Source organism: Nelusetta ayraudi, unplaced genomic scaffold (assembly GCF_046127955.1).
Source record: "Nelusetta ayraudi isolate G7.1 ecotype Tasmania unplaced genomic scaffold, CSIRO-AGI_Nayr_v1 ptg000004l, whole genome shotgun sequence".
Taxonomy (NCBI): Eukaryota; Metazoa; Chordata; class Actinopteri; order Tetraodontiformes; family Monacanthidae; genus Nelusetta; species Nelusetta ayraudi.
In genome coordinates this window covers 9,411,732-9,438,560 of record NW_027466054.1, presented here as the reverse complement: position 1 = coordinate 9,438,560, position 26,829 = coordinate 9,411,732, and the positions used below count along the sequence as shown (strand labels likewise).

General features: G+C 42.3%; 2 protein-coding genes across 7 annotated transcripts in view; one reads left to right on the top strand and one right to left on the bottom strand.

Moving 5' to 3' along the window:
* Nucleotides 1-139: 139 nt before the first annotated feature.
* On the bottom strand, nucleotides 140-3,328 carry rps3a (ribosomal protein S3A). Its single transcript, XM_076033234.1, has 6 exons — nucleotides 3,170-3,328; nucleotides 2,445-2,548; nucleotides 2,068-2,255; nucleotides 1,049-1,257; nucleotides 529-638; nucleotides 140-304 (listed from the first exon to the last, which is right to left on the bottom strand). The coding sequence occupies exons 1-6, from the start codon at nucleotides 3,229-3,231 to the stop codon at nucleotides 180-182; spliced, it is 798 nt and encodes a 265-aa protein (XP_075889349.1). The 5' UTR covers nucleotides 3,232-3,328; the 3' UTR covers nucleotides 140-179.
* Nucleotides 3,329-6,511: 3,183 nt separating this feature from the next.
* Nucleotides 6,512-26,829, top strand: part of lrba (LPS-responsive vesicle trafficking, beach and anchor containing) — a 170,236-nt gene continuing 149,918 nt past the window's right edge. For all 6 annotated transcript variants that reach the window (XM_076033131.1, XM_076033123.1, XM_076033097.1 and 3 more), the window contains exons 1-7: nucleotides 6,512-7,436; nucleotides 20,519-20,750; nucleotides 22,699-22,799; nucleotides 23,714-23,809; nucleotides 24,258-24,379; nucleotides 24,889-25,015; nucleotides 25,593-25,712. In XM_076033131.1, coding sequence (XP_075889246.1) covers nucleotides 7,242-7,436; nucleotides 20,519-20,750; nucleotides 22,699-22,799; nucleotides 23,714-23,809; nucleotides 24,258-24,379; nucleotides 24,889-25,015; nucleotides 25,593-25,712 — 993 coding nt within the window. In that variant the 5' untranslated portion in view covers nucleotides 6,512-7,241. The remainder of the gene's footprint in view (nucleotides 7,437-20,518; nucleotides 20,751-22,698; nucleotides 22,800-23,713; nucleotides 23,810-24,257; nucleotides 24,380-24,888; nucleotides 25,016-25,592; nucleotides 25,713-26,829) is intronic.

Sequence of the window (26,829 nt, the reverse complement as noted above, 5' to 3'; positions counted from 1 at the left end):
AATTTGTCATTAGGTTTCCTCAGTTTTTAATAGTTTCCAGTTAGAGTTGTTCAAATGGGATATTTCAAAAGAAACGTTTAAGGTAGGTTTAGGATCTTGAGTTCAAGACTCTGCTGCACAAAAACAACAACAGAAACACTTTGGTCATTTACATTTTTTATTAAATCTGTCAGGGTGTTTTAGACTGTCTCCTGAATGGGTGGCTCATAGCCATCAGCTCTCTCCACCTTGGCTCCAGTTTCATCACCAGTTGCCTTAGCAGCAGTGGCACCACCCTCACCATGGAGTTCCATCAGTTTGCCCACTGAAAAAAAGAAGTTAAAACTTTTAGCCTTGTCTTGTCATGTACACAGTACTGTTAGATTATTCCCTCTGTGAGGGAATTGCCAGTTGATCTCAATAGACAGTAATCATGTGATCATACAGGACTCAAACCATTTGTCATCATGTGTGCCCACAAATAGGTATAAGTAGCTATTTGCACCAAATAATGATCAATCTGGTTTACAATGAAATACCACCACTTACACTCAAATTTGGGCTTCTTAAGCATCTTGACCTTGCGGACGTAGACATCATGCAGAGGGTAGATGGACTGGCAGGCCTTCTCAATGTCCTTGCCAACACTGTCAGGGATCCTGGAAGCCAGCAACACGCAGTGGTTAACGCAAAATTACCTCAAATTAATTCAAGGGAGGGGAAAAAACAAAAACTAAGCCTGTATAAATTAAAAGACCTCAGAAGTCTCCCAGCAGAATTATTTCTAGAACAGCACAGTAACTTAGAACCTTTAACCAGTTATCACAAGTAACAGTGATGCTACAAGATTTACTGATGAAAGGATGGACGCAGGGCAAGAGTCATTGTGATTGCGTTCAGAAAAGACACACACCAATGATAAAAGGTATCCAGAGGCCTTGCCATGCAAACAACAGTTAAGAGATGAAACGCTTTGATATTTACAGTTTACAGAACATGACCACCTGAATATTTGTATGAAAATATTGGGATTCACAGCAATGAACTGTAAAAACTCATGACTACTTACAGCTTGTTGACAACTTCCTTCAGGTCGTTGGTCTGAACCTCACGGGTCATGATCTCCATCATCTTCTTGCGAATCTGACGGACCTGCTGGTGCTGGGCGTAAGAAGTCTTTCTGATCTGGTTGGTGCGCTTCTTTGTGAAACCCACGCAGAACAGACGCAGAAGGTAGCCATCGGTGGTCTTCACGTCCACATGTGCTTCAATCATTGTCTGAGGCACACAAATCAATACCGATTAGCCTTCATCCAAAGGAGTCAAGGAACAACATTCTCATTTTGGAAAGAATCTGAATTTTTCCACAATTACAGAGCACAAAGGTATTAATTCAGTATGGTAATGAATAGCACACAACAACTTCCATGTGCTTCATTAATTCATGAATTAAGTGAATATAGATGGAGTCTGTGGTTCATATGATGCTTCAATCCTTGACAAAGCCATTAACGTGTACAAAGCTACTTCACCAAGTTATTATAATACTTCTACCCTAAAAATATATATATATTTTTTTTAACTGAACATAGAATTCCTGACATACTGGCTTTATTTTGTTCAATATAGTTAAATATTGATTAGTTACTTTCTTCAGACTGTTCCTTAAAGCTGATACTTTGAGGGAAAAATACTAATAAAGAAAAAAAAGATGCCAAATCTTAAATATTAACACCAAATGCAAGACAATAGCCGTGGAGACTTGCCTCTATTGACAGTTTACGAACTATAGAATGACAAAGTTTAACTGAACCAGTCCACCCTTCTAAATTTTATATCTTGGGGAGGACAAACATATTTCCACAGATTGAAGATCAGGCCCAAGCCAAACCATAACACATCATTAAAAGCTATTACAATCTAACAACAGAGCCTTGACATAAAACAAAAATTAAAAATAAAAATATCAGAGGCTAAAAAAAAAAAATCGATTAACTTTCAAGTAAGAAATTAACTCAAATACTTTCTTTCCTACAGTGCAACACGTAGAAGATCAAAGCATGTAATTAATTGTAAAATGCACATTACCTGCCACTTCTTGACCATGGAGCACATCTTGTCACGGGTCAGGTCCATGCCGTGGAAGTTAGTGAGGCAGTTCTTCCCCTGAACGTCCTCTGTGATGAGCTTGAATTTGCGGAACGCAACCTCATCGTTCTGCAGGTCAGCAAGGCTCACCTCAAACACACGTCCCTTCAGACCGTCTGAGGCGATTCCTTGGTGGAAAGTTAGAAAACAGAAAAGTCTGAGCGCACAGGTCTCATAATGAACGTTGCACATGGTTAACTGAAAAGAAACATTTATGACGTTGTTGTTGTCTTTATCAACCCATCAGAGGCGCCAACCTGCTGTACAAGGTTTGTAACACATGCTTAGGACATAAAATAGACAAGTATTTAACTTACTGGTTCCCTGAGTCCTGGTGACCAAGGTCTTTCCAAGATTGCGGATGTTGAACATAGCTGGTGCCTTGACATCATACCAGTCCTTCTTGGAAAAAGGGTCCACGCTGCAACAGAGTAACAATGAGAAAGAAGTTCACTCCTCTGCACAACTCAAGTACACGCCGGTTTGCGAGAACCTTCCTATCTAGTGCGGCTAGCTAGTGACGTCGCGCAAGTGCTAACATGCTAGCCTCGAAATATGTTCATCATGTACTTTCAACTGAACACCTGACCAATTCATGCCATATACTACATTCACGTACGGTGTTCATCCTGCAAAAGCCAACGTGTTCTGACAGCAACCGTCGCTTAGCTGCCATGCCTCTAATAGCATTGATATCGAGTTTAGCTAACTCATTGCTAAGCATTCACAATGAACACTTGTCGGACTACTAGAACTGTTCGTGGAATTATACGTTTTAAACTACCGTTGTAATTACTCGTCATTGTGGGTGAAATATTCAAGTTACAAATTTTAACTCGACAACAGCTTTATTTATCTGAATCTCGTGTTGAGAAACCCCACATTGATCTAATGCCGGAGAGGCCGGCGACGGTGAGAGGAGACTCGGCCGCGGAACATCTGCTAAAAATCTGTTTCATCCTCCTTACTTTTTACACCAGAGTAACACTGCTGAAAAAGAAAGACTCTTTTTAGTATGTACGCGTGTCCATTTGCTACTTACATCTTCTTTTTGGCACCTTTTTTGCCGCCTTTGGTCAGCCTCTTATTCTTGCCGACTGCCATGTTGGCTACAGGGAGTAAAAGAGGAGGAAACACGAAATACCGCGAGAAATAAAGAGAAAGAGGGTTGCCATGAGATTTGGATAACCTCGCGATCACTTTAACTCACTCTAGCGCCCTCTCTCGGTGGAATACTAGTATTTAATTTGCTGCATGAATTCGCTGGGAAAAATGTAAAAACTAGACGATGATCAAACAATAGTAAATAAATATGTAGTATCATAGAAAAAATAATAAACGTAGAAATAAATACAATCCAAACAGAGGATTTCTATTTTTTGATGTAGTCAAACTGCCTTTGCAAATGAAATTAAAAAAAGATAAACTTTTACATAAATTCAGATTTATATCAGTAAGACCAACACCTGCTGTGTGTGTTTAATTTCACAAACTATTACTAACTTTTAATCTTACTATCTATTGTATTAGACAGAAACAGTGTCATTTGTGCAAGAGCTATAAACAACACATGAGATTACAAAACAGGCACAACCTGTCTTGAGGTGTGTAAACACGTTAAGTTGGTTTGTGAACCGTTGTCCGGCCACACCAGTGTTTACCAGCACTACACACAGTGTGTGCACAAAAAAGGAAGACATACATTGTGTTATGTACAAAAAGATTAAGTAATTTAAAAGATCTTTCATATATTCATGACATCAGACTCAAACCTGTAAATCATCTGTGACCATAAGACAAGTATGTCTCCGCTGCAGCTAATCCACAATTATAACTTTATTGACGAGGGAAATCATATCTCAACACACAACTGTGCAGGCATCTTAAACCATTGAGACTGTTCAGATGAAAAGCTACTTTTGAGGTTTCAGGGATGTTGGGGGATGTTGCTCTCCTGCATCCAAGCAGGTTTGGTAGTAACTCAAAGAGGTCCGGCTCAATGCCTCTTTCGGCCAGCACATTCAATTCCTATAAATGTGTAGCTCATTGGTGTAGTATATGTGTTGTCATTTTGGTAAACTGTTTCAATGAAAAACAATTCAGTAGAGTGATATTTAAAGGTGGGAATGCAATTGCAGTGACTCATAGACATGCAATGGATTCTCTCATTATTTCTGCACAGCGTTTTTAGAGTATAAGAATATGGTGCAATCTTCAAGTTCAACCCAAAGATCATTGAACCTTTTTCAAAGCCTAACCCTGAGAAGCGCTACCTTCAAGCTGCAGTGAACAGGTTTGCTTTATTTCTTCAGGTCATTACACCAGAGATGAGGCCTCTGTCTCAAGGGTTGTGCTGCTGGCTTCCATGACTCTCAGGGTCCCTCAGGGCACAGCTACACTCTACTGGGAGGTCAGTGGTGATGGTGACGCCAGCTGCCTCTGTGGCAACAACATTCATAGTTGCTCAGATGTCCCAATGAGAAAATGAAAAGTCACTAGCATGAGCAGAGACAGCAGACGGCAATGTTTTTGTTTTTTTATTAACGGAATCTGAATTTCGATGAAATCATGCTGTGAACAAACTATTTAGATTGGCTGTATTTGGATCTAAAAGGGGCACAGAAGCCTCCCTTCAGGGAGCCTCAACTATGTAAACACCTCACAAGGCTTGAGTTGTTGGTCGTTATTTGAAAAGGCAAGCAAAGCAGAGCTGTCGCTTTGTTTCAACGTTAGGTTTCCAGTGCCGCAGGATGCAGACATCTGTCAGTGTGATGTTGTGCTGTAGTGAAACAAAGTTCCTCATACATGTCAAACCCTCTTTCTGTTCCCTCCCATCACAGAGATGAGCTTGTATGACGCAGCTTGGTGAAATCTTTGTATGCATTAATGTGCATTTCTTATGTTCGACTGCAAGATTGGACACATCAAACACTGTTTGAGGCTTAGTATTTCTTAAATTTGCCTCTTGTCATGGAACAAAATAACACATCTCTAGTTACGAGATTCAGTATGAATTTTATTTTTTAAATAGCTATCCCGTTGGATTTTATACAAACATAGGAACTAGGCCATCAAACACTAATGTATTAAGATAAATTACGTTTCAATTTACCTTCTTAGCCAAATTAGATAAGCATATCCTCTGCTGTTGGGTGATTTATGCAAACACTTAGGGGTAACATATTCTTTTAAACAATTACCTGACAGACAAAGTTGACAGACATCACTTTGTTGAGGACATGGTAAAAACAAAGCTGATTTGATTTTATTACGTATGAAAATAATTATGCTGACAGGATATGCAAATTAGGCAGATGGCTGAATTCTTCTTGAGCACAGCAGCATATATTTCTGCTGTAATTAAAAATAAAACCAACCGTCCACTATTCCAGTTATATACTTGTCAGAATTGTGAAGTTGTTTTTAAATGACTATGCACTTAAAATCAACTATATATATATATATATATATATATATATATATATATATATATATATATATATATATATATATATATATATATATATATATATACATATATATATATATATATATGTATATATATATATATATATATATATATGTATATATATATATATGTATATATATATATATATGTATATATATATGTATATACATATACATATATATATATATATATATATATATATATATATATATATATATATATATATATATATATGTATATATATATGTATATATATATATGTATATATATATATGTATATATATGTATATGTATATGTATATATATGTATATATATATATATGTATATATATGTATATGTATATGTATATATATGTATATATATATATATATATATATATATATATGTATATATATATATATATATATATATATATATATATATATATATGTATATATATATATATATATATATATATATATATATATATATATATATATATATATATATGTATATATATATATATATATGTATATATATATATATATATATATATATGTATATATATATATATATACATATATATAGATCACAATAGTAATTTGCTTTTATTTATGCATACTGGTTTTATTCAGACCAACAAAACATTCCCACACAATATCCAACATACACTGAGGAGGGCAAAATCGCAGTATGTTGACTGATCATAGCCAATATGTATGTTGAAAAACGCATACAAATCAATGACATAGAGAGAAAAAAAAACACCCCACTTGTATTAAGCGTTAGTTGCTGCAACCGAATCCCAGCGAAGAGGCGCAGCGCTTTGTTAGCTGTTCTCGGTGTCCGGCGCCGGGGAGCCACCTGAGCCGCTCACCTGCCCGCCGCGCCGAGTGCACTCAGCTCCCCCACTGCGCATGCGCTACTCACTCAAGGGCTACACTGTCATGGCGCTGGCGAGCTGAAGCTACTGGGGTATATCAGGAAGAGAATGCAGCATAGCTGGGTCGCGGTTGACATTTAGGCAAGTCCGCTGAGTTTGCCGGCTGCGGCTGAGTGGACCTCTCTCCTTCGACGCGACTGGCGGACCTGCCCCCCTCCGGTCTGTGAGTTTTTCGGCTTGTGCCGAGCGCGCTACCTGTCAAGTGTCTGGACTCAATAGCAGCAACTTCCAGTGCTGCGCCGAGATAGAAAAGTCGCCGTATCCCCCTGTTGCCGTTGGACCGACCCGGAGGACAGACCAGGAGCAGGCGGAGGGCGAGCGCTGTCTCACAATTTCCCCCTCGTTTGCTGCAAGCACAGACGGCTCACGTTGTGTGTTTTTTTTTTTTAATCCATTCGCCCGCTATCAAGTTACGGAGGGACAGTGAAGTGGAGCGGTGACATTTCCCGTATCGCGGTGTCAACGGCTAACAAAATTCCGCCTCGCTGCCCACTTTGGGGGCTCGCCCGCTTCAAAATGATTTGAATGGGGAGGAATACGCTCGGCGTGTGCGTCTGTGGACCGTCAACAACTCCGCTGCGGGGGAGATAGAGCCTTCTCTCTCTCTCTTCTTTCCCCTCTCCTTCCCTCCCTCCTCCTCCGACACCAGCCGCTCTGACACCGTCGTGGAACAGGTGCCTCACCTGTGAACGCCACCTGTCCCCGTCCTTCCTGCCTTAGCAATGGCTAGCCAGGAGACCGGAGCGGGCGCGGGCGCCGCGCAGCCAGGTGATGAGAAGGACGGAAGATCAGGCCCCATGGCGCTCAACCCCGGAGTACCCATCAGGGGGATAAGGATGAAATTCGCCGTGCTCGCCGGCCTGGTGGAAGTTGGGGAAGTTTCCAACCGAGACATTGTGGAGACGGTGCTCAACCTGGTAAGCTGATTACGGCCGCTTAGAATAGGCCTTTCAGACGGCAGCACTGTCGCGGCGCTTTACCGACGTTGACACAGTGACAGTGGCAGCGTTTGTTTAAAGTCTGACATCACTCCTCATCTGCACTCAGAGGCGTTGATGATTCTTTTTCTTTAAGTCGTTGCAAGCAGAAAGTGGAGCGTGTTAAATCAGCTATGATTTCATTGTGTCCTTACACCCATTGGACACAGTTGTAGATGCAAACTACGCTACTCATGGCGTTTTCACAAGTTGAATGAAATGCTTACTCGTGTTAGTTTAAAGTACACAAGTACAGTAAGATTATGGCCCCCGATTGTCTCTCTTGGCCATATGTGGTATTTACTGTGGAGTTTGAAACTACTTTAATGCTGAGTACAGACTATTTGTCCCTCATGGTCTTCTTCACACAGTGCTGATTATTAACTGTTCGCAGGATGGAGTGACTATGATGAGCGGTGTGACAGGAATCGTCATGTCACAAATGATTTTGCTGGCTGCTTCTTTCAGTGACAGATCCAGGACAGGCAGAGCGTCTGTGGGGTCTCATGAGTCCACTACCTGTTGGCAAACTTAAAGTCCTGCGCTGCTTTGTCTGCCAGCACAGCACCTCTAGCCCTCAGTTAGCAGCAGTTGTGACATGACGTTTTAGGTCACGCTCAGCAATGAATGAAACTGCCGCCAAAGCGGAAGTGTAGCGTTACGGGTTGGGCAGGCGGGAGGGAGGGCGGGAGGAGGAAGGAAGGGAGGAGAGGTGAAGGTGAAACCTGCAGAACTGCTTTGTCACTGTGGCAACACAATGGAGGCATTTTTTGGGGAAAATTGAAGCTCATCCTCCATGTTTGTAGTGTCAAAATCTACTCGGTCCCCAACCCCCACAGCGTAGACAAGCGGCACTGGAGTAGAGACACCGCTTCTTGTCCTCATGGGGCTGCGGTGCTTCATAGTACCCAGAACTTCCATCTCTGAGGGAAAATTTCAACATGGTAAACTATAATTATTGATAGTTTATGATATTTGTTTAATGGTTGTGGATTCCTTTGTCTTGATTGATTAACATCTTTATTTATTTTTAGCATGTGATTGATATTATTAGAACCAAGTGTTGGATAAAAAGATCACAAAGCAGAATTCTTCAGTCCTGCTTCTTCCATCATCTTTTTTTCTTAATCTCATCTCAAAAAAATAGTGCCTCTGTAGTGCCTGGCTTCTGACTCGATCTCGAGCTGCTGCCACGTTCACTTTGCCGACTTGAGAAATGGCACCATTTATTTCCTTTCACCTTCTGCCCCGCACGCCGTCTCTTCTGCCCTTCACATTTTCTGATCTCCCTCTGCTTGGGTGATATCATGATTAATTGTTCTCAGATAGGCCGGAGTCTTCTGCTAAATCACTGGTGTCTCATTTGCATATTTCTTCATTCTCACTGTTTTTCCTAAAAGCCTGCACAATTGCCTCAAGAGAATCCTTGAAAATCTCAATATGACACTGGTCAGTTGTCTTCACCGTCAGAACACAAACGTGTAAATTTAACGGCGTTATGGCCGCATGCTTGATGGGCCATCTACAGCCAACGTGTTCAAATTACAAAGCAAACCTATCACAAACTAGCAAAATGACTTATTAACTTGTCGTGTTTGGAGCTGACATGTCTTTTGTGTCTTTGTCCACATACAATGGTGTTGTCATGTTCGTTTAGGACACTTGTCAGGCTTGTGTGGGCGTATATGAACAATAAAACTAACGCATTGTAAGTTCAAGGGTTTTTTGCCAGAATAAGAGAAAACACCCTTTGTTTTAATGAAGATTGTGTTTTAAATGTATTGGAAATAAGGCCAGTTTTTATTTTTACACTCCAGACTGAATTGACACACCAGTGATAATAATCATAAAGGATTAGCAATGCCAGTGACAACTGTGGTCCTTTACTAATGTCTATGCTTATTTTAGTTGTTTGACTTGGCAATAAATATAACAAAACTTCTTTGAGCTAAAACACCAAGTTAATGGCGGAGAGCAGTAGAATTTGCACCCCAAATAGCACTTGTGTACCAAACTGAATATATCACAGCCAAATAAGCTACTGTGGATATGCGGTTTCCTTGCAAACCTGAGGTCCAACGGTCACCTGGATTTTTGCCCTAGTTCAGTCTGCCAACCCTTGAGAGAAGCTGGTGAGAAAAACGGCCTTAGTAAATGTTTGACTTCATCTACCAGTCGTGTTCACTTTGAGAGGTATGCGGTTAGTTTGAGCGAGCTCCTGCGCTGTGAGCAAGCTATGTGAACAACAGTTCAGCAGGAAGTGGCAATGCGTTTTTTGGGGGTGGTGTGTGTGCTGGGGGGCGGGCTATGACATGATGAAATTTGCAGGGAGCAGCAATACCACGTGTTTGTGATTGCTTTGTCTGTGACAGACATTACTGGGAATGATTTATAATGTTTTTTTGTAAGTCAAAGTCAACACTAAAGCAGAGTTATTTGGCATAAAAAGCATTCTCATGTCATTCAACAGTGACATTCTCCAAGAACTAAAAGTCAAGGTTTACATGCTAATGTGAGGCTAAACTGATGCTAATGTTCACTTTTGCGTCTTTGAGGAAGTGAAGCATGGAGTCTTCAGGACTCTGTGCTATTCTGAACTAAGCTGACTTCCATGCACATGAGTTGTGTGCGTTAGAACAGGGTACATTTCCGGGTGTGTGGACTGGAACTTTGGCTTCACCTGAATGCAAGGTCATGTGGTGCAGGGCAACAGAAGGTCAGATGTGTTGCTGCATCACATAGCTTTGTTTTTGTAGTTTACTTTGTGACAGATGTGAAGTATGATGGTGAAGGTAGTAATAAGTGTTTCCAGGAAGCCGAGCCGTGGACGTGAGTTAGGTTCGTAACAAGGCCGTCTACATCATTTGCCTTGCATATATTTAATGCAAGTACAAATTAATAAATCCTTGCAGACCAACATCCACTCTCTGACTTTGCATTCTAATGAATCACACTGCACTATTTTATGTTGTTCATCATTTTGGTTGAACACACTCCGAAAATGAATGTGAGTCAGTTTACTTCTCTTTTGCATCGCAATAAAAAGTGTTATGTTTTCGGAATGCAAAAGTTTACGTTAAATGCGGTACTGGGTTCCCTTCAAGGGCGTCTCCAGAAAGAGTGAATACATTACTGGTTCTTAATTTAAACTTATCTCTATTTGAAGGTGTCAGTCTTTGACTGGGTTTCTGGCGTGTTGTTGCCTGTGTACCATTTGATCGCACCGATGTTGACGGAGAGGATCCTCCTCTGAGATTGGCTGTCATGGGTGGAATTAATTGTTCTAAACTCTGTCATCTTTGTGCCGCTTAAAATAGTTCTCTCGCAACCTTTCCCGCGCGAAGCACAGGCAGGGGGCACGGATTTCTCCTTATCTATTATTCACCAGGTATTAAAAATTTCAACTGATAAAAATCTCATCTCGTGATCGGTTTACGTTTGGCAGTCTCCTATGTAGGCCACAGTTTCCTACGATGTTATAACCGAGAAGTGGCCTCTGTCATTTTTTCCACAAGTTAGGTTAATTATTATCCCCAATGTAATTTTAGTACATCCGCAGTGGTGCTTTTTTTTTTTTTTATACCTCCGACCATATTAAACTTGCCCCACTCAGATTAATTGTCGACCTTGTGAGCTGCTTTAGCTAGTTGTATCTTTTTGCAATTTGGAAAACCATTTAATGGTTTCATTATAAATATATTTACACAGCCTCTCTGGATACATGGTGGAGGCAGTGGGTAGGTAGGTAAGAATTCACCGTGATGTGCTTCCTTTCACATCAATAAACACCGTAATCACAATGTTGTTCCGGCCAAGACCGTCGTGATTGTCGGTCCCTGCCGGCGTGTACGTGATGCAGGGAGGAATGCGGCATTCGCACAATCTTTGCCTTCAACCGCCCACAATACCGTAAGCTGTTGGGGCGCGAGGGCGATCCTTGTCCTCTCTGCAGGCCTGCTTTGCCCTCTCTGGCGATAACAAAGAGCCCTCTAATCTGACACATGACTGAAATACTATCTGCGCCAACCAGTTATCTGTCGCATCAGCCCCAATTCTGCGGTAACACTTCTCTTATCTCTCGCCACTCTTGCCCAAAGCAGATTGAAGACCTTGAGGGCCGTTCCTAATGACCATGTGATTTAAATGTTTTTTTTTAAATTTCTACTTCAGCAGCAATGCTTGTGTCTGTGGTTGACCTTATTATTTGTCTAAACAAAGCATTCCCCAATGGTTCCCCAAGACCGCATGGTTTTGGCTGTGGTATCCTATTGACAATTCTCAAAATGTCAACGCAATGGCTGCATTGAGGGTGACCGAGCAGGTCTAATCAAGGCTGCATGCTGCTGTAAGTGGTTGCAACAAACCGATTGTAACGGTGGGGTGACTGTTTTCTGCCTTTCTCTCGAGGAAAGCGTCGCATCTCCCCAGCAGCACCCGTGTACCATTATTCAGCCCCCCGGCGGATCAGATAATGTACCTATCATTTCTTAACTCCTGCTGTCTGCTGACAAACAAGAACATGGCCCCCAGCTTTCAACAGTTTTCAGTAAGATGAGGCGCCCAGGAGACTGCAGGGTGCAAGGCAGCACAGATCTTCAGGTATTTGTGAAGCTGCTGCTTTGTGCTGCTTTGTAGTAGTATAAAAATAGTCCCGCATGGTATTTCAATGTCCCTGGTCAAAGATTCTTTTTCGTTCACCCAGTTTTGGATCTCGTGGCTGAGACAATTTGTTTCTCGTGGTTGATTTCTACTTGGTTTTCCATGGGCATAGCAAAAGACAATGTTTGGCCAGTTACGGTCAGTCTTAAGCCCCTGAAATTGTTTGCAGTGACAGGACCTTTCAGGGCTTTCACATGTCTGCCTAGTTGGCCTACGTGACTCTGTTTTTTGTATAAACAGTACCAGCGCACCACAGATGACGTCTGGGTATGTTGGAGGAAACTGGGGGCAGGATTGGTCAAATAGCAAGAGGTCTTTAAAATTGTTAAAATGAATAAGAATAATACTTTTTAGAAAAAGTGCTGCCAAACTGTCAACTTCACATTTTTTTTTTAGCCCTATACATTCTGCCTCTCTATGTTAATACTAGCAATACTCACCAAGACAACTGAGAAACTTGCTGTGTGAGACCAGTGGTGGCAGAGCGGAGCAAAGACTCTGGCTGAACAGGATGGAATATTAGCCCCCCTGGAGTGCTATCTTCCCTTCACTGTCGTCGGTGTAATGAAATGTTGATAGTACTCCTGCTCCTTCTGGACAGGTTCCTGCTGGATGCAGTACAATGGTGTGAATATTTAAACTAAAGCAAATAAATGCTCCTCTGAAAGCACCCTGAAGGTGTTTATCTCTGGTCTGCTCTAGCGAGGCACACTTCTCAAAGGTAAACACAATATAACCTTTTAATTGACATCACAGTGCTCTCTGCTGGGCCTTTGAATCTCCTATTCCTAAAGAACTGTCCGTCCATAGAGGTTGGACTAAACAATGTTGTCTGGCACTTAATGTCATTTAAAGTTAAGTTCCTCCGACTTGCGAGGCTTCCGTGTGCAATCCACTTGTTTTGTGACATTGATTATTTCAGAAGGCTTATCTGGTTGGAGAAAATACAAAATAATATCTATTTTTTCAAATTTGATATCTGGACACGTTTTAATACGTAATATAGCAAAAACCTTTTTTACACATACATTCAACTATCTAGTTTGATTGATTGAGTCTCAAGGTTAACAGGTTGTTCCTCACGAGTAAGATAACATGAAAATACTGTGGAATGAAGGGGAGGTGTGCAGAGTCTAAATGAATATTGGGAGTAACAAAGGAGTCCATTTTGAGGGATTTCAGCCAGTTTGCTTCAGTATTCAAAGAGGGGCCATTGTAGTGCTCCCGGGAAGACATAAACGCAGGACTCGTGCTGTTCTCGATGTCAAAGCGCAGACGCAGTAACCCGTAAGCTGTGGAGACATTAGCTAATGTCATGGTACATTTTGGGCAACAGAAGGCAGGCGGCGCCTGGCTACAAGCCACTGGAGGTAAATGTTAAAGGCTTGTGTGCGTTCGCACGGCAATGGCAGCGGGGTTATTGGATTGACATTTGAATCATGCAAAAGTCATCAAGGTTTCACAGAAAGTTTCGGGATGTCAAAGGCAATGGCGAAAAACATTGTTGAGGGTTTGTTTTCTTTTTTTCACGCAACAACCAGTATATCCAATATGACCTGAAAAACAGATTTAAACCAAATACATCAAAGTGTTTTTTTGTACAGTTGATAGACAGATACACTAAAATAATGTCTCACTGTTTTTTTGCAGAATGACTCATTCCTTCGCCTAATTTACATCTGGTGCTAATATCCAGTAGCTTTTACAATAGTTTCCTCTGTCCAGAGGAAACAACAAATTCAAACCACAGGAAACTGAAAACAATTGTGTTGTGAGACGCGTATTGCAGCGTCCTTGACCCTATTCAGGGTTAACTTTGTAACCTGCCTTCATTCTAACAGAGCATCTCATCTCCTTCAGCGATGGAGTGATGTGATTTATTGAATATATGGACAAAAGTTTGAGTGGTTGCAGAGCGAGATTTTGCCTTCCTTCGGAAAAGGCCAAAGAGTGACCCAGTTTGTCATCGAGTCACATTGACTTTTCTATTTTAATCTCATGATTTGCATTAATTCTTAGTACATGTTGCAAATTTTTCCTTGTTTAAAAAGTCATTGCTTCCAAGGTAGATGTGAAAATGACACATGCACAGAACATACATCAATAACATCTTCCCTTTCTTAAAAAAAGTGCAATGACGATGGCCAGCATAAGAGAGAGAGTGACTGTTACCACAAGGCAGTCCTCTTAATACACATGCCCATGACTGCTTTGAAGGCAAACATTGAACAAATAGTGGGTCTTTCTGCTTTGTCATACAGCGAGTTTGTTTACCCTCTCCCCCACATAATCGTGGACAAAACATCCCCTCTGATATCTGCATCCTGGCTGTCTCTGCGCATTAACAGAGAACATTCATTCTTCAACACGGCTCTGGTTAATGCTTTTATTTTATTCCAGACAGAGACCACATAAAGATTTTTCAGAGGGGAAGCCATGAGGTCAATCAATCTCATTCCAGCGCAACAATTAAGTTTGAGCATCTCATTTGAGAAGCGGACGACCTGAGTCTGCCAGTGGAGCTGTGAAAGTCTCAAGGATTTGCCTAAAGCCCCGCTGCCTAATGAGGACCATTTCCTGACCAGCATTTTCGTTGTGTTGACAGTAGCAGCCACTGTGCAACGCTGGAAGATAAACACTGCACATTTCAGAGACACCCCTTTCTTTATTTAACGCTACAAGGCAACTTTATTTGCTTAATGTTGGACAGTGGAAACTTTACTTGAGTATTTGGTTAAGGAAAAAGGAAAAAAAATCAACGGGACTGAAAAAGACTTTCTGTGAAGATTGTATTGTTAACGCACTGAGCTTCTTTAGCACTGGATGATAATTACTAAAAAAAACAAAACGTTAAATCCGACCTTTAGGGACTATATTTGGCTCCCTTTTTCTTCTCTTTACAAGAAAATAAGATCACGACTGGACTCTTAGTTTGGTTTTGGAGCGAGGTTGCTTTTCAAGTCAATCTACTGACCCTCATTCAACTGAGTGGACTAGAGGAAAGGAGTTTAATGGCAGGGAAGATTGACATTTTTGACATAATCCAAATAATCTTCATTGACGTTGCATAAAAAAAAAAAATCACAGTAAATCCTAATTATGAAGTTTTCCTTTTCTCTTTTTTTATACCAACCCCCCATCGAGCCCCCCCACTGCACCATGCTCATGGCACAGTACAAGATAAATGATGTTCATTTGCGTAGAAGAAACAGTTTTAATCCGAATCAGCATGGGGTGGCGCAGGCCAACTATCTCCATATGTTATCTGCTGTTTCTGCATAATAATGCAGCCAAACTTGTGCTCTCAGGCAAACAAAGGGAGCGATGTGATTATCAGAATACTGCCAAGGCATTAACACACTTAATGCAGTGTAAAAAAAAAAAAAAAAAAAAAATGCCCGCCAGTCTTTGTTTAGAAGAAAGGCTTTGCAGGTTGCCCCTTTGAAGATATTCTTAGAAATGCAGCTATTAAAATCCTTCTGCAACGGTTCGCTGTCACTTTTGTGGCCCTGATAAGACTTTAAAGCGCCCAGCACCGCAACATTTTGAATATTAATGTAAATGAATTTGCCATTAATACGTCAGCACATCCAAAGTCAGAGTCTTTCTGATGATTAATTAAATTAAATACAATTTTGATTATCATCAAAAGTCTTTTTTTCTGTTATTGTCTCCCTAAAAGATAATTGTTTACACTGTATAATTATACACTCTTTAGAATGTGATATATCTATGCATCAACTCTGCGATAAATTATGCTTTGCAGAGATGTGAGATATAAAATGTGAGGTTACACTTGACTGCTTCACATTGTTTTAAATACGTTTGTAGGCCAGCACAATGGACACAGTTTGCGGGTTATACGAGAGGAGCCCAATCGTTCATGCATCTGGATGATTCCTCAGGACAACAGCCATTCTGAAGTCAGTGTGTGTTGACGGTGCCAAAAAGTAGTGCGGAGTTCTAAACTTGTGAGAGTCCAAATTCACCGTGCGGTGCTGATTTGATAACGCCAGGGTGCAAGCCGCTACTTAATGAAGTGGCAGGTGCGTGAATGTGAAACGCGTAAGTTGGATGTAGCCACTGCACTCCAGTGTTCCATGGTCACTGCATGCATCATTTCTCACCACTTCACCTTCCAGCACTGCCTTTTCAAATGTGGAGTGGCTCACTCAGTCATTCACGTTCGGGAGTGGGAGGGTGCAATTACTCGCTGGGATGTTGGGAAAAAACACTGAAAATAAATAAATAATAAAATTGGAATTAATGGAAAAATCGTCACCATATAAATGCAAAGCAGACTTGCTTTGGAAATCTAAAGGTGGCCTGCTACATTGCACTTCATTTGACTTTACATGCCGCCCTTGGAATTTTATGTGCTTTTGGATTGTAAAAAGGAATAAAAATATTCTAAGCTCTCCAGCAATATCGTATCATAATGACCAATATTATGTGGGCTTGACCCATATTCTTCACACTCTGCTACTCCATTAAGTCTGTTTGTTTACTTTGGAGCTTGGCAGACTTCCATTTCCTGCTGACGTGTAATTGGCCGATGGAATGAACTTCAGAGTGTCACTACTATGCCTTCAAAGCTTCTAGTATTTTTGTTTTATAGCTCTTCCTGAAACAGCAGAGGAGGAATTGGCACCCTTTGTGACATCACAGAGGGCCAAGTTCTATAAATGTGTGTCTGAGCCTGCATTTTCTGAAAAGTGGAGCAAGTTAAAAGAGTGAAGAGTGGACCTTTATCTTTTCTGTGACAGCTTAGCGATGCTTATTACTGTTAGATAACATCGATAAATGGAACATGAAAACAAGCAGCCAACTGTCCCACTTTTTTGTTGTTCATATCTGCCGTTGTCCCCCGGAGGCAAATTACTCCACGTTGAAATGATTTCACTCACAAAATAAACTGCAGTTCTATTAAAAAGGAGCTCGAGAGAAGTGGACACGCAAAAGTGTACACAATAGATGAAAGCTCCCACCACCCTGAAGCAGTGGCTCGGCAGCGTCACTGCTTCTCCTGTTACTTCTGGCTGGGTAATTTCTTATTCTTTGGAAGAAAATGGACTTCATTTGGCGCGTCCCCCTCATTCACAGTATCACAATGCTGCATGTTACGAATTGAATAGTCTTTTTTTTTTCTTGCGCTTTGTGTCCATTGGTCCTTGTTTGTTTTGCAGCTGCGATAAAGCGTTATTTTGTGCTTTTTGTGTCACTATGTTGGAATCTCACAAGGTTGCATAATTGAGTGAAACCTTGCCCTTAACGTGTGTGTGTGTGTGTGTGTGTGTGTGTGTGTGTGTGTGTGTGTGTGTGTGTGTGTGTGTGTGTGTGTGTGTGTGTGTGTGTGTGTGTGTTGTAAAGGGACTGCAGGGGTGCATCTATTGGTTGACTGATGTGTGTACATGTTACATTACATGTTAAAATGTAATAATCGAGCAACTCTTTAATAATCCATTTTGGGAAATTTGGAAATTCTGACTACAAAATTCAATCTAAAAATGTGCATAACCATTATATATACATAGACATTGGTCTGGTTAAATTGTATCTCCAAGTTCATTTTACTACTCATTGTAAAAATGCACCTGTTGTCAAGCATGGTCATTGTTGTCACTGAATTTCTGATCACACTTTTATCAGCAAAGCCAGCAGATTTGCCTGAACCCCTCGGCTTCCGTGACTCAAACACATACATTCTGACTGTGGCTTTACCTCTTAACCTCGCCATCCTTGGCGGTTGCCGTCCACGGAGACCATAGGAGCCTGTTTGTGCTTTGTGTTATGGCCCAGTGGCTGCTGGGGCGCTCAGCCATGATTAATTCAGGCAAGCCTCGAGGGAGAGCAGCCAGGCCGGGTTACGCAGCCAGGGATCTGGTGTCTTCACGGCAGCCTCGGCCGTGGAGCTCCATCTGACCGGCGCCTCGGCCGGAGCTGGCAGCCTCTCACACCTGCCACCAAAATAGAGCGACGCAAACACAATTTGAGGAACGGAAAAGTTGTGAACGCCTTTGACATGCGTCGTCGGAGTCATTAAACATGCACACCCATGCACGCACTCACTCATCTGCAGGAAATAATAGCTTTTAATATACATCAGGGGTTATGATGGGGAGGTTATTTGGATCCCATTATAATGTGTTGTGTTCACTGTAAACATAAAAAGTACCGCATTGCCACTGCCAAAATATTAGTAGACAGGACTCAAGATAAGGTGCTGCATGATGACCAAAATAAGGGAGAAAGTCGTGTTAGGGTTTTATTCATCTTACAGTTTTCCATTATCAATCCCATGATGGAAATATGAAAGAACATCATTAGATGTGACGGCAAAGGTTTTATCAAAGTAGGGAAGGAAATTAAAAATACAAAAAACAGTTACTATCAAAAAATATATTGCAGAATCGTTAATTGGTTTTCTAACTGACGTGTGCCCCAGCATGAAAAACAGAGAGCTCAAAATGTGTAAAACATGGGAGCATTTAAAATCATCACTGCTTCTGACTGTCAGCCAGCTGTCAACATCTGAGCGTGAGTCAAAATCTGGAGGCCCACAAATGACAGAAATAGTAAAGTGTGAAGCGGAGCTGCTTGATTTCTGCACTCTAACTGAGAGCGTCAAATAATGTAAAACAGTTTTGCTAATTCTGAAGCAGCAGATTTGCTTTCCAATCATTCCCAGTCCTCGTGCACATGAGCGAGCTGTGTGTCACTGTGATGTGGCACTCTTTCTTTATCCTCATATTTGTCCCCTGTCCTTTCCGTCAACTGACTCTGATGGATTGGTGACTCACACTCAGTGTCAGGCTCATAAATCAGCCTTTATTCCGCCACAGTGGCACCTAGCGCCCATTAGCAGGAGCCCTGGGTTCAATCACAAGCAGCTGCCCACCGACTCAGTATGTAGAGTAGTATGTAGAGAGAGAGGTGTGGTACCTATTGATGAGTTGTGACTGAAGTTAGATGGTGTGGTCTTGCAGATGGCTTGCTTATGCGGTGTTGGTCAAGTCGAAAGGCAAATAAATTGCTGTGCAAATTGCTCCATCTGTCTTTAAAAACATAGCAGTTTACTGCAAATTCAGGGTTCCTCAAGAGATCCGACCAGAACAAACTGGGCAACATTTCAATTCACTTCAAGTTCCTTTTGAAGGATGCAAAGCAGCAGCAAGACCAGATCATCAGTGTAAATCTTTTGGACGTGATTGACTGTCACAGGAAAGTCTGGCACACTTGCTGCTTTTTATTTTATTTGATAGTATTGTTACACTTGGCAGGGCTTTCATAATAGACACTAAAATTGTCAAATGTGGCTCTGAAATGACTCGGTGCATCTAATCGCTACTTTCTTTTCATTTATTGTTTGGCCTATCTGAACAACTGGTTATCTGTGTGTGGGATAGGAAAGAAAATAGACCTACTGTATGATTGTGAGGTGAACAAAGGTGAAGTAGGTTCTGACATCAAGGAGGTGAAGGGTGGGGCAATAGGTTGTTGTCACCGCTACCTACCTCCACACCCACACACATGTTAATGGGACAGTTTTGGCTCAGTGCATCAAATCATATCATCTCCACAGCAATCATTTATTCATTTGTCTTGTGGCGAGACCCTCCTCCAAATATCACAGCCGTCCTCATGATATTAATTTGACGTCGGCGTTGTTATTTTTTCCTTATCTTTTTTATTAGGCACTGCCCAGTAATAAAAACGTCACCACAGCTCTTACGAAAAGACAAATTTTGACACTGATGGCTCCAGCAGATTGTTCCCTCACACAAAAGACATCACTCCTGCGCTTTAAGTCAAGTGCAGCGCTCCAGACTACAGTACATGCTTTGGCTGATACACAGCCACTAATCCTGTTAGTTATATTTTGATTAAAAAAAACAAAATCAATTTTATTAATTCCCAAAAAAGCATTAATAGCTTTTTTTTTGATGAGCTTTGTGTCAGCAGGCGTTCTTTTGTTTGCCACATGTGAGTGCTAATGGTCTGCCAGGCTGTGTCAGTACTTCAGCGCCCTTCACCGTAGCAAAAGACCTCGAAACGCTCTTGTCTCTGCTCCTGCGTGTCAGGAGCTCTTTTGTGCGTCGCTCTGATGCAGCGCGTCTATTTCTCTCCGTGGTTTATCAGCATGTCTCTAAGCTACGCTCACACCGGCAGACTGACGGTTCTCTGACCTTTAGGCCATTTGCCTCAGTGCATCTCCTGAAGCATTATCAGCCATCTGCTCGGCGGCGGGCCTCGTGCGTGACGTGAAGCCTTTGTTGCTCCCGCGCTCGCGTCAAAAGAGAAATCTGTTGCAATTTCACCTTTCTCCAATTCCGTATTAAAAACGTCTCCTCTGTGCTTCTCAGCTGGTCGGCGGACATTTCGACCTGGAGATGAACTTCATCATCCAGGAGCCCGAGAGCATCGAGTGCATGGTGGAGCTGCTGGACAAGTGCGAGGCCACCTGCCAGGCGGAGGTGTGGAGCATCTTCACGGCCATCCTGAAGAAGAGCGTGCGCAACCTGCAGGCGTGCACCGACGTGGGCCTCATCCACCTGGTGCTCCAGCGCATATCCACCACCGACAGCATGATCGCAGGTACCGACGGCTGCAACCGCCTGAAATCAAATCTCATTGGTCTGTCCAAAGCAGGGGTGGGCCAGCTTTTTGACAGGTGGGGCCACATTGGGTTCTAAAATGTGACAGAGGGGCCGGAGCAGGAGCAGATGGATGGAGTAATTTGGTGACCCACCTCATAGGAGGACAAAATATATCATGGGATATTTAGAAATCATGTGCTTTAATGTCAATGGAAAATGAACAACAAAGTTACAACAAAATCTGTGTCTTTAAAGCTCGATGGTATTTAGCTCTTTATTGAAATGGCTTTTAAAACACTGAAAAATGGATGAAATGCAGCTTTTTTTTTTATGACTTACTTGCTATTGATATCATTTCTCCAAGTTTGGGGGGGCGGATTAAAAAGCTTAACCGGCCGCATATGGCCCCCGAGCCGTAGATTGCCCATGCCTGGTCTAAAGGGACACAATGCTTTTTTTTCATTGCACTTTGATGTGATCAATCTTGTTGCAAGGTGAGATGACCAGGCAGCTGGTGGCAATAACAAAAATAAAAGTCTACCCAGTCAGCGTTGACAGTTGACACCTTGGTTTTCACAAGTCTCATTTCCAAGTTAATTAGTACTTGGCTTTTTTCCCCTTGAACTAAAGAGAAAAACCCGTAAGTTTCCCCTCCACACGCGGCGTCAACTCTCGGTTTCGTCCATCTGTGGTCGGCGCTGGCGTGCGATGCAACACGGTCTCCCTTGCATCTCACAGTCTCGTCTGATGCTCATCTGCGCATTAGTACGAATTAATTCTGCCCCGTTCGACTCGGTGAACTTTTGCCTGCCGGAACACTGCTGGCCTGGAGGGTTTGTGCAGCCAAGCGTGGCTGATGTCACCCGGTAGTTACTAGGCAGCAAAAAGTGTTGGCTGTGCAAAAGGCCGTGCTGATACTCCGTTCACTCTTTGCCTCCAATATATAAATATATATATTTTTTTACCCCTTTAAAAGTCATGCGGGATCACCGGCGTTGCACTTTAATTTTTGTGACATCGTTTTCAGATTCAAATACTCCATGTTTGAGACCCATTTGAATCCCGAGGCTTAAACAGTCCCATCATTATTTCCGTTGCAAATGTCAAGCTGTAGATTTTACTGGACGCCTGCCTTCTTCCTCCCTGCATAATCAGTAATTATGTCAGCAGCGAAGAGCTCAGCTAAGCACTTAAATAGAAAAAAGAGATCTGCTGTGTGGCTGCCACTCATCCTTAGGTTTTTTCCCCCTGCAGAATCAAACCGAGGGTGATGTAGATGCGCGCTAGCCTCAGATCTGTCAGACTGACCCATATCTTTAGACCGTGATGGCTAATGAAAGATGCTGCGCGCGGGCTGAAGCTGCAAGAGCATCCGCTCTATTTTAAGTCCCTCCGTCTCCATAAACTCGCTCACCCCACTTTCAAGTGTTTTGCGAACTTGACAGAGATGTTTGGCTTCTGCCAGATGCTCGATGTGACCTTGTTGTGCACTCTGATTCACATTCAGTGCAAAAAAAAAAAAACTAAACTCAATAATTCTCTAGCTTTCAAAACCTAGTAAGAGTGACGTTTAAATCTTGCTTTTCTGTCCATTTCCTCAGATCATATGGTGTTTTCCCTTTCAATTCTTGTTTTTTAGTTTTGTGCCTTGACGTGGATATAAACCACTCTGGTCCCACCATGCATTTGGCTGCATAAATAAATGTTGACTGATTTATTATGACAATCATTATCGCAGTTTGATCAGTATGAAGGTACTGAAACTCAAGGATGGAAACGCTAAATGTTCTAATGTTATACATTTTTTGTTGCCAACTTCAGCAACTCTTCCACCACGTCGCCATTCTCTTTTGTTTGCTTTCATTATTCTAACTGTACATTATTTATTCACACTGTGCTTCTTTATCTTGTATGTCTCTGTGTCTGTGTGCGTGCCAAACTTGCAGACCTGCTGGTGGACATGTTGGGCGTGCTCGCCAGCTACAGCATCACAGTCAAAGAGCTGAAGCTTTTCTTCAGCAAGCTGCAAGGGGAGAAAGGCCACTGGGTGAGTCACAATCACGGCGCAGTCCATCTGTCTCGGTCGTCTGGGAAGGGGAATGCATTAGCGACACTTCGCGGGGCGCTGCCCTGCGGGGCTGCGATCACATCGCCCAGACAAGAAAAATGGTGCGAGTCCAGACTACGACTCCGCAGCGGTTTCCGATCCAGGGGCCGCCGTGCATTATTGATTCTGGGGACGGCGCGAGCAGCACCTGTGCAGAGGAGAACAAGCACGGAGATGATGTGCGATGCAGTTTACCGCATTTGGGCAGAAGCGGCGGCACACAAAAGGAAGAAAGATTAAAGGTGGAAGGCAGGCGGCGATACCTATTGATCATCGACTCTAATCCAGTTGTCAAGGAAATAGGGCAGGTTGTTTTTATGCTTCTAAATTTTACCTCAGCCTGCTTTTTCCTCTTTAAAAAAACACCTCCTCTGCCATTGCTCCACTCTCTCTCTCTCTCCAGGACATTTTTGTGAATGAGTGGGAAATAGGAAATCGATTGAATGCAGAAGCATAAACTGTGCCTGATGGCAAAGAACCTCTATAAGCAATCTACAATCAAACTTTTCCTTGATCGGTCAAAATTGTGGCTTAGCACTGCCCAGGTTGAAAAACTCAACAATCAGTAAATTTGCAAAGAGAATGAAGCAAGAGTTCTCAGCCAGCTGCTCAGCCAAACCCGCCGAATGTCAGAGTCTGATAAGTCTGAGCGTTAAATTTAGAACAAAAACAACAGAAACTGCGCCGCCTTTTAGTTATTTGTGGCTGCATCTTTGGACGAAAACATCGTCGCCTGAACCCTTATGAATACGTCACTGTCAGTGGGCATCACCACCCTCAGGTACCAAAAACCTCTTGTGTGTGTGTGTGTGTGTGTGTGTGTGTGTGTGTGTGTGTGTGTGTTCTCTCCAAAGCCTCGTCACGCCGTGAAGCTTTTGTCGGTTCTGAAATCCATGGCTCACCGGACTGGCCCAGACTCCTTTTTCAGCTTCCCAGGGAAAAATGCAGCTGTGAGTACCTCACCACCACCACCACCACTCATTGCAACACAGCACTAAAAAATAATAATAATAAAAAAAAGATTTAAGTGTGTTTACACATAAATGTTGTGCTGACTGCTGTTTATTATGGAAGATGCTGTTGGCCTGCTGCTTCAGTGTATGAGCAGCAACTTTTGCAACCAAATATTAAAGCAAAAATAAAAAAGGGGCTGAACAGAACGTTGTGCAACTGCACAACTGCCTTTAGAATCCAGGACCAGATTATTGTGTCCATCTAGCATTTTAAACATGAGGAGAGTGTGAAGGTAGCAAGAACTGTTATACTGAGTATACACACAAATAAGCAGTAGTAACCCGACAATCACGTGAGATTTTACACCAAGGAACATGTAAGTGAAGAGCTTTTGCAACCTCTCCTTAATGTTGCTGTCATGTTGTGTCGTGTCTTCCTCTACAGGCAATTGCAATGCCTCCAGTAGCAAAATGGCCCTACCAGAATGGCTTTACTTTCCACACGTGGCTCCGCATGGATCCTCTCAACAACATCAACGTAGACAAAGACAAGCCTTACCTGTACTGGTGGGTAAAAAAACACTTTGGCTGAAATGTGCATTTATAGTGTGTGAATAGATGGTAAGGAAGTTTGGGGTGGAATTAAATGTGAGAAAAACAGACCTTGACTGTGAATGATTTTCATCTTAAAAAATTGGAAAAAAAACCCTCCTTGGATGCTTTGGTTTTTGGAAGTAATCTAGATTGTACAGCAGGGATCCTCCTGTGAGCCCCTGAAAATGACAGCCTAGCGAGATGCCCTGCAAGCTGCTGCTGGCTGCTGAGAATTTGCAATAAAGCCCCTCAGCCTCCTTCACCGTGGTCCTCTGAAAAGAGATTAAATCACTAAATCACACGATGGGGCCCATGCCAGGAGAAGAGGAGTTCCGGAATCACTTTGGAACCGTTAGAAATATGCACTGTACCCCCTTTTAATCAACTTCCCTGGCAGGCTAAAAATAATAATGTTGTCTGGGAAAGCAGTCTGCGTGCACACTGAGCGTGTTGTTTGTGTTTTCCTCCTCGTTTCCTCCCAGCTTCCGTACCAGCAAGGGCCTCGGTTACTCTGCGCACTTCGTGGGCGGCTGCTTGATAGTGACCTCATTAAAATCCAAGGGAAAAGGTTTCCAGCACTGTGTGAAGTACGACTTCAAACCGCAGAAGGTACGAAAGGAAGCGTGAACCGGTTGGGTAACCCGGGTAAAGGGAAATATTCCTGCGCACATGAAGAAAAGATCCTGGATGAGTCTCCTCTGCGAGATCACAGCAGCCTCATCTTGGCAACATCCATAATCAATCACATGCGTGCACACATGCTCGCTCTACAAAGCCGAACTGTCACAACTTACCTGTCTCTGGGGGAGGAGGGAAACTAGATGGAGGAGGATTCAGGGCAATGGGAAAGAAGGATTATCCAATACACTTCGTCCCTTCCGGGCACTGCACTGCACCGCACTGCACCGCAGCGTACCACACAAAAGGCCTCTGCTGTATCACAGCATCACTTTTAGCACATCCTCCTCCCCTCTCATCAGCAGGAAAGCATGTCCCCATAAACTCCATCAAGCCCACTGCCCGTGGATGTTTGTATCGGCTTTATAGGGAACTGCAATAATCTGCTATTAACAGCAACACAACCCTAGAATATTTTCACCAGCTAAAGAGAGTGTACTCTAAAGATTCAGCGATGTGTTCACTTGACAATATAAATATTTGTATACTTGCGATATTCTTCTTTCAGTGGTACATGGTGACCCTCGTTCACGTCTACAACCGCTGGAAAAACAGTGAGATTAGCTGCTTTGTGAACGGGGAGCTGGCTTCCTTCGGAGACATCGCCTGGTTCGTCAGCACCAGTGATGTAAGCAACTTCTCTTTGCTTTGTTTTTGCCGACAGGCCAGGTTAAAAACACTGTTCCAAAGCCAAGTTTCACCACCTTTGTATTAGAAATCAATCCTCTTGCTGTTTCATGTTGTTCCTTGACATTCCGACTGTCCAATATGAGGCAAAATTCAATTCACTGACGTCTTCTAATAATGGTCCAAGTTTCTACCTGCTTGTTTTTGAACTTACCAGAAATAGGAAGAAGTCCATCTCTTCGTTTGCTTGCTTTGCTTGCTTCACTTTTTTAGAAAGTGTTTGTGTGTGCGTGCTAAAAAAAGTTCTGTGAATCAGCCGTTTGATGTCGCGAATAACCTTTAAAAGGTGCCAGAGGCCTTTTTGAGCTCCACTTGGGTCCAGCAATGTTCCTATTTTGGCCTTTTTGCTATAAAAAAAAATAAAAATTTAATACCTGACCTATCATCAAAATCTGTTTGCTTTATACATTCGCAGTGCATTTGTCTATCGCAGTTATATTATAAAATCACAGCAGCACCATTTTACTGTATACTTCCTTCTCTGGCCTGGCATTTGGTCAAGTGTTTGAGCTGCAGGTATTGAAGTGAGAGTGTGAACCAGAAACTGAGCTGAGCTCACATGACCTCCTTGTTGGGAGATACTGCTAATCTCAGTCTTTGCATTCAGGGAACAAGGCGGCTGCGAGCATCCAGTTAATTGCTTTAGCATGGATTGGAAACACACACACACACACACACACACACACACACACACACACACACCAACATATGAAGTCAGTGACTGTCTTGACAAATGCCCTCCGTAATGCTACAATATGAGAGTCTTGAATCAAATGTTTGAAATGAAATGCCTCTACAGCATTGTATTAATCATTGAGAGGTTTATTAATTGAGACGTGGCCTCATCTCCCATTGCACTTGTGTTTATGCCTTAGTAACCATGACAACAGGAAGATGAAACATTATCCGAAATGTGTGTGAAGCTATTTGGAACGCCGTTATGCCTTCGTTCCCTGTTTTTGTCGAACTCATTTTGTTTTGTTCTTCCTCCATCCATGCCTCCGTCTTGCCTCCTTGTGCTGGCCCCTCGCTTGATTTTTATATCTGGTTTACTTTCC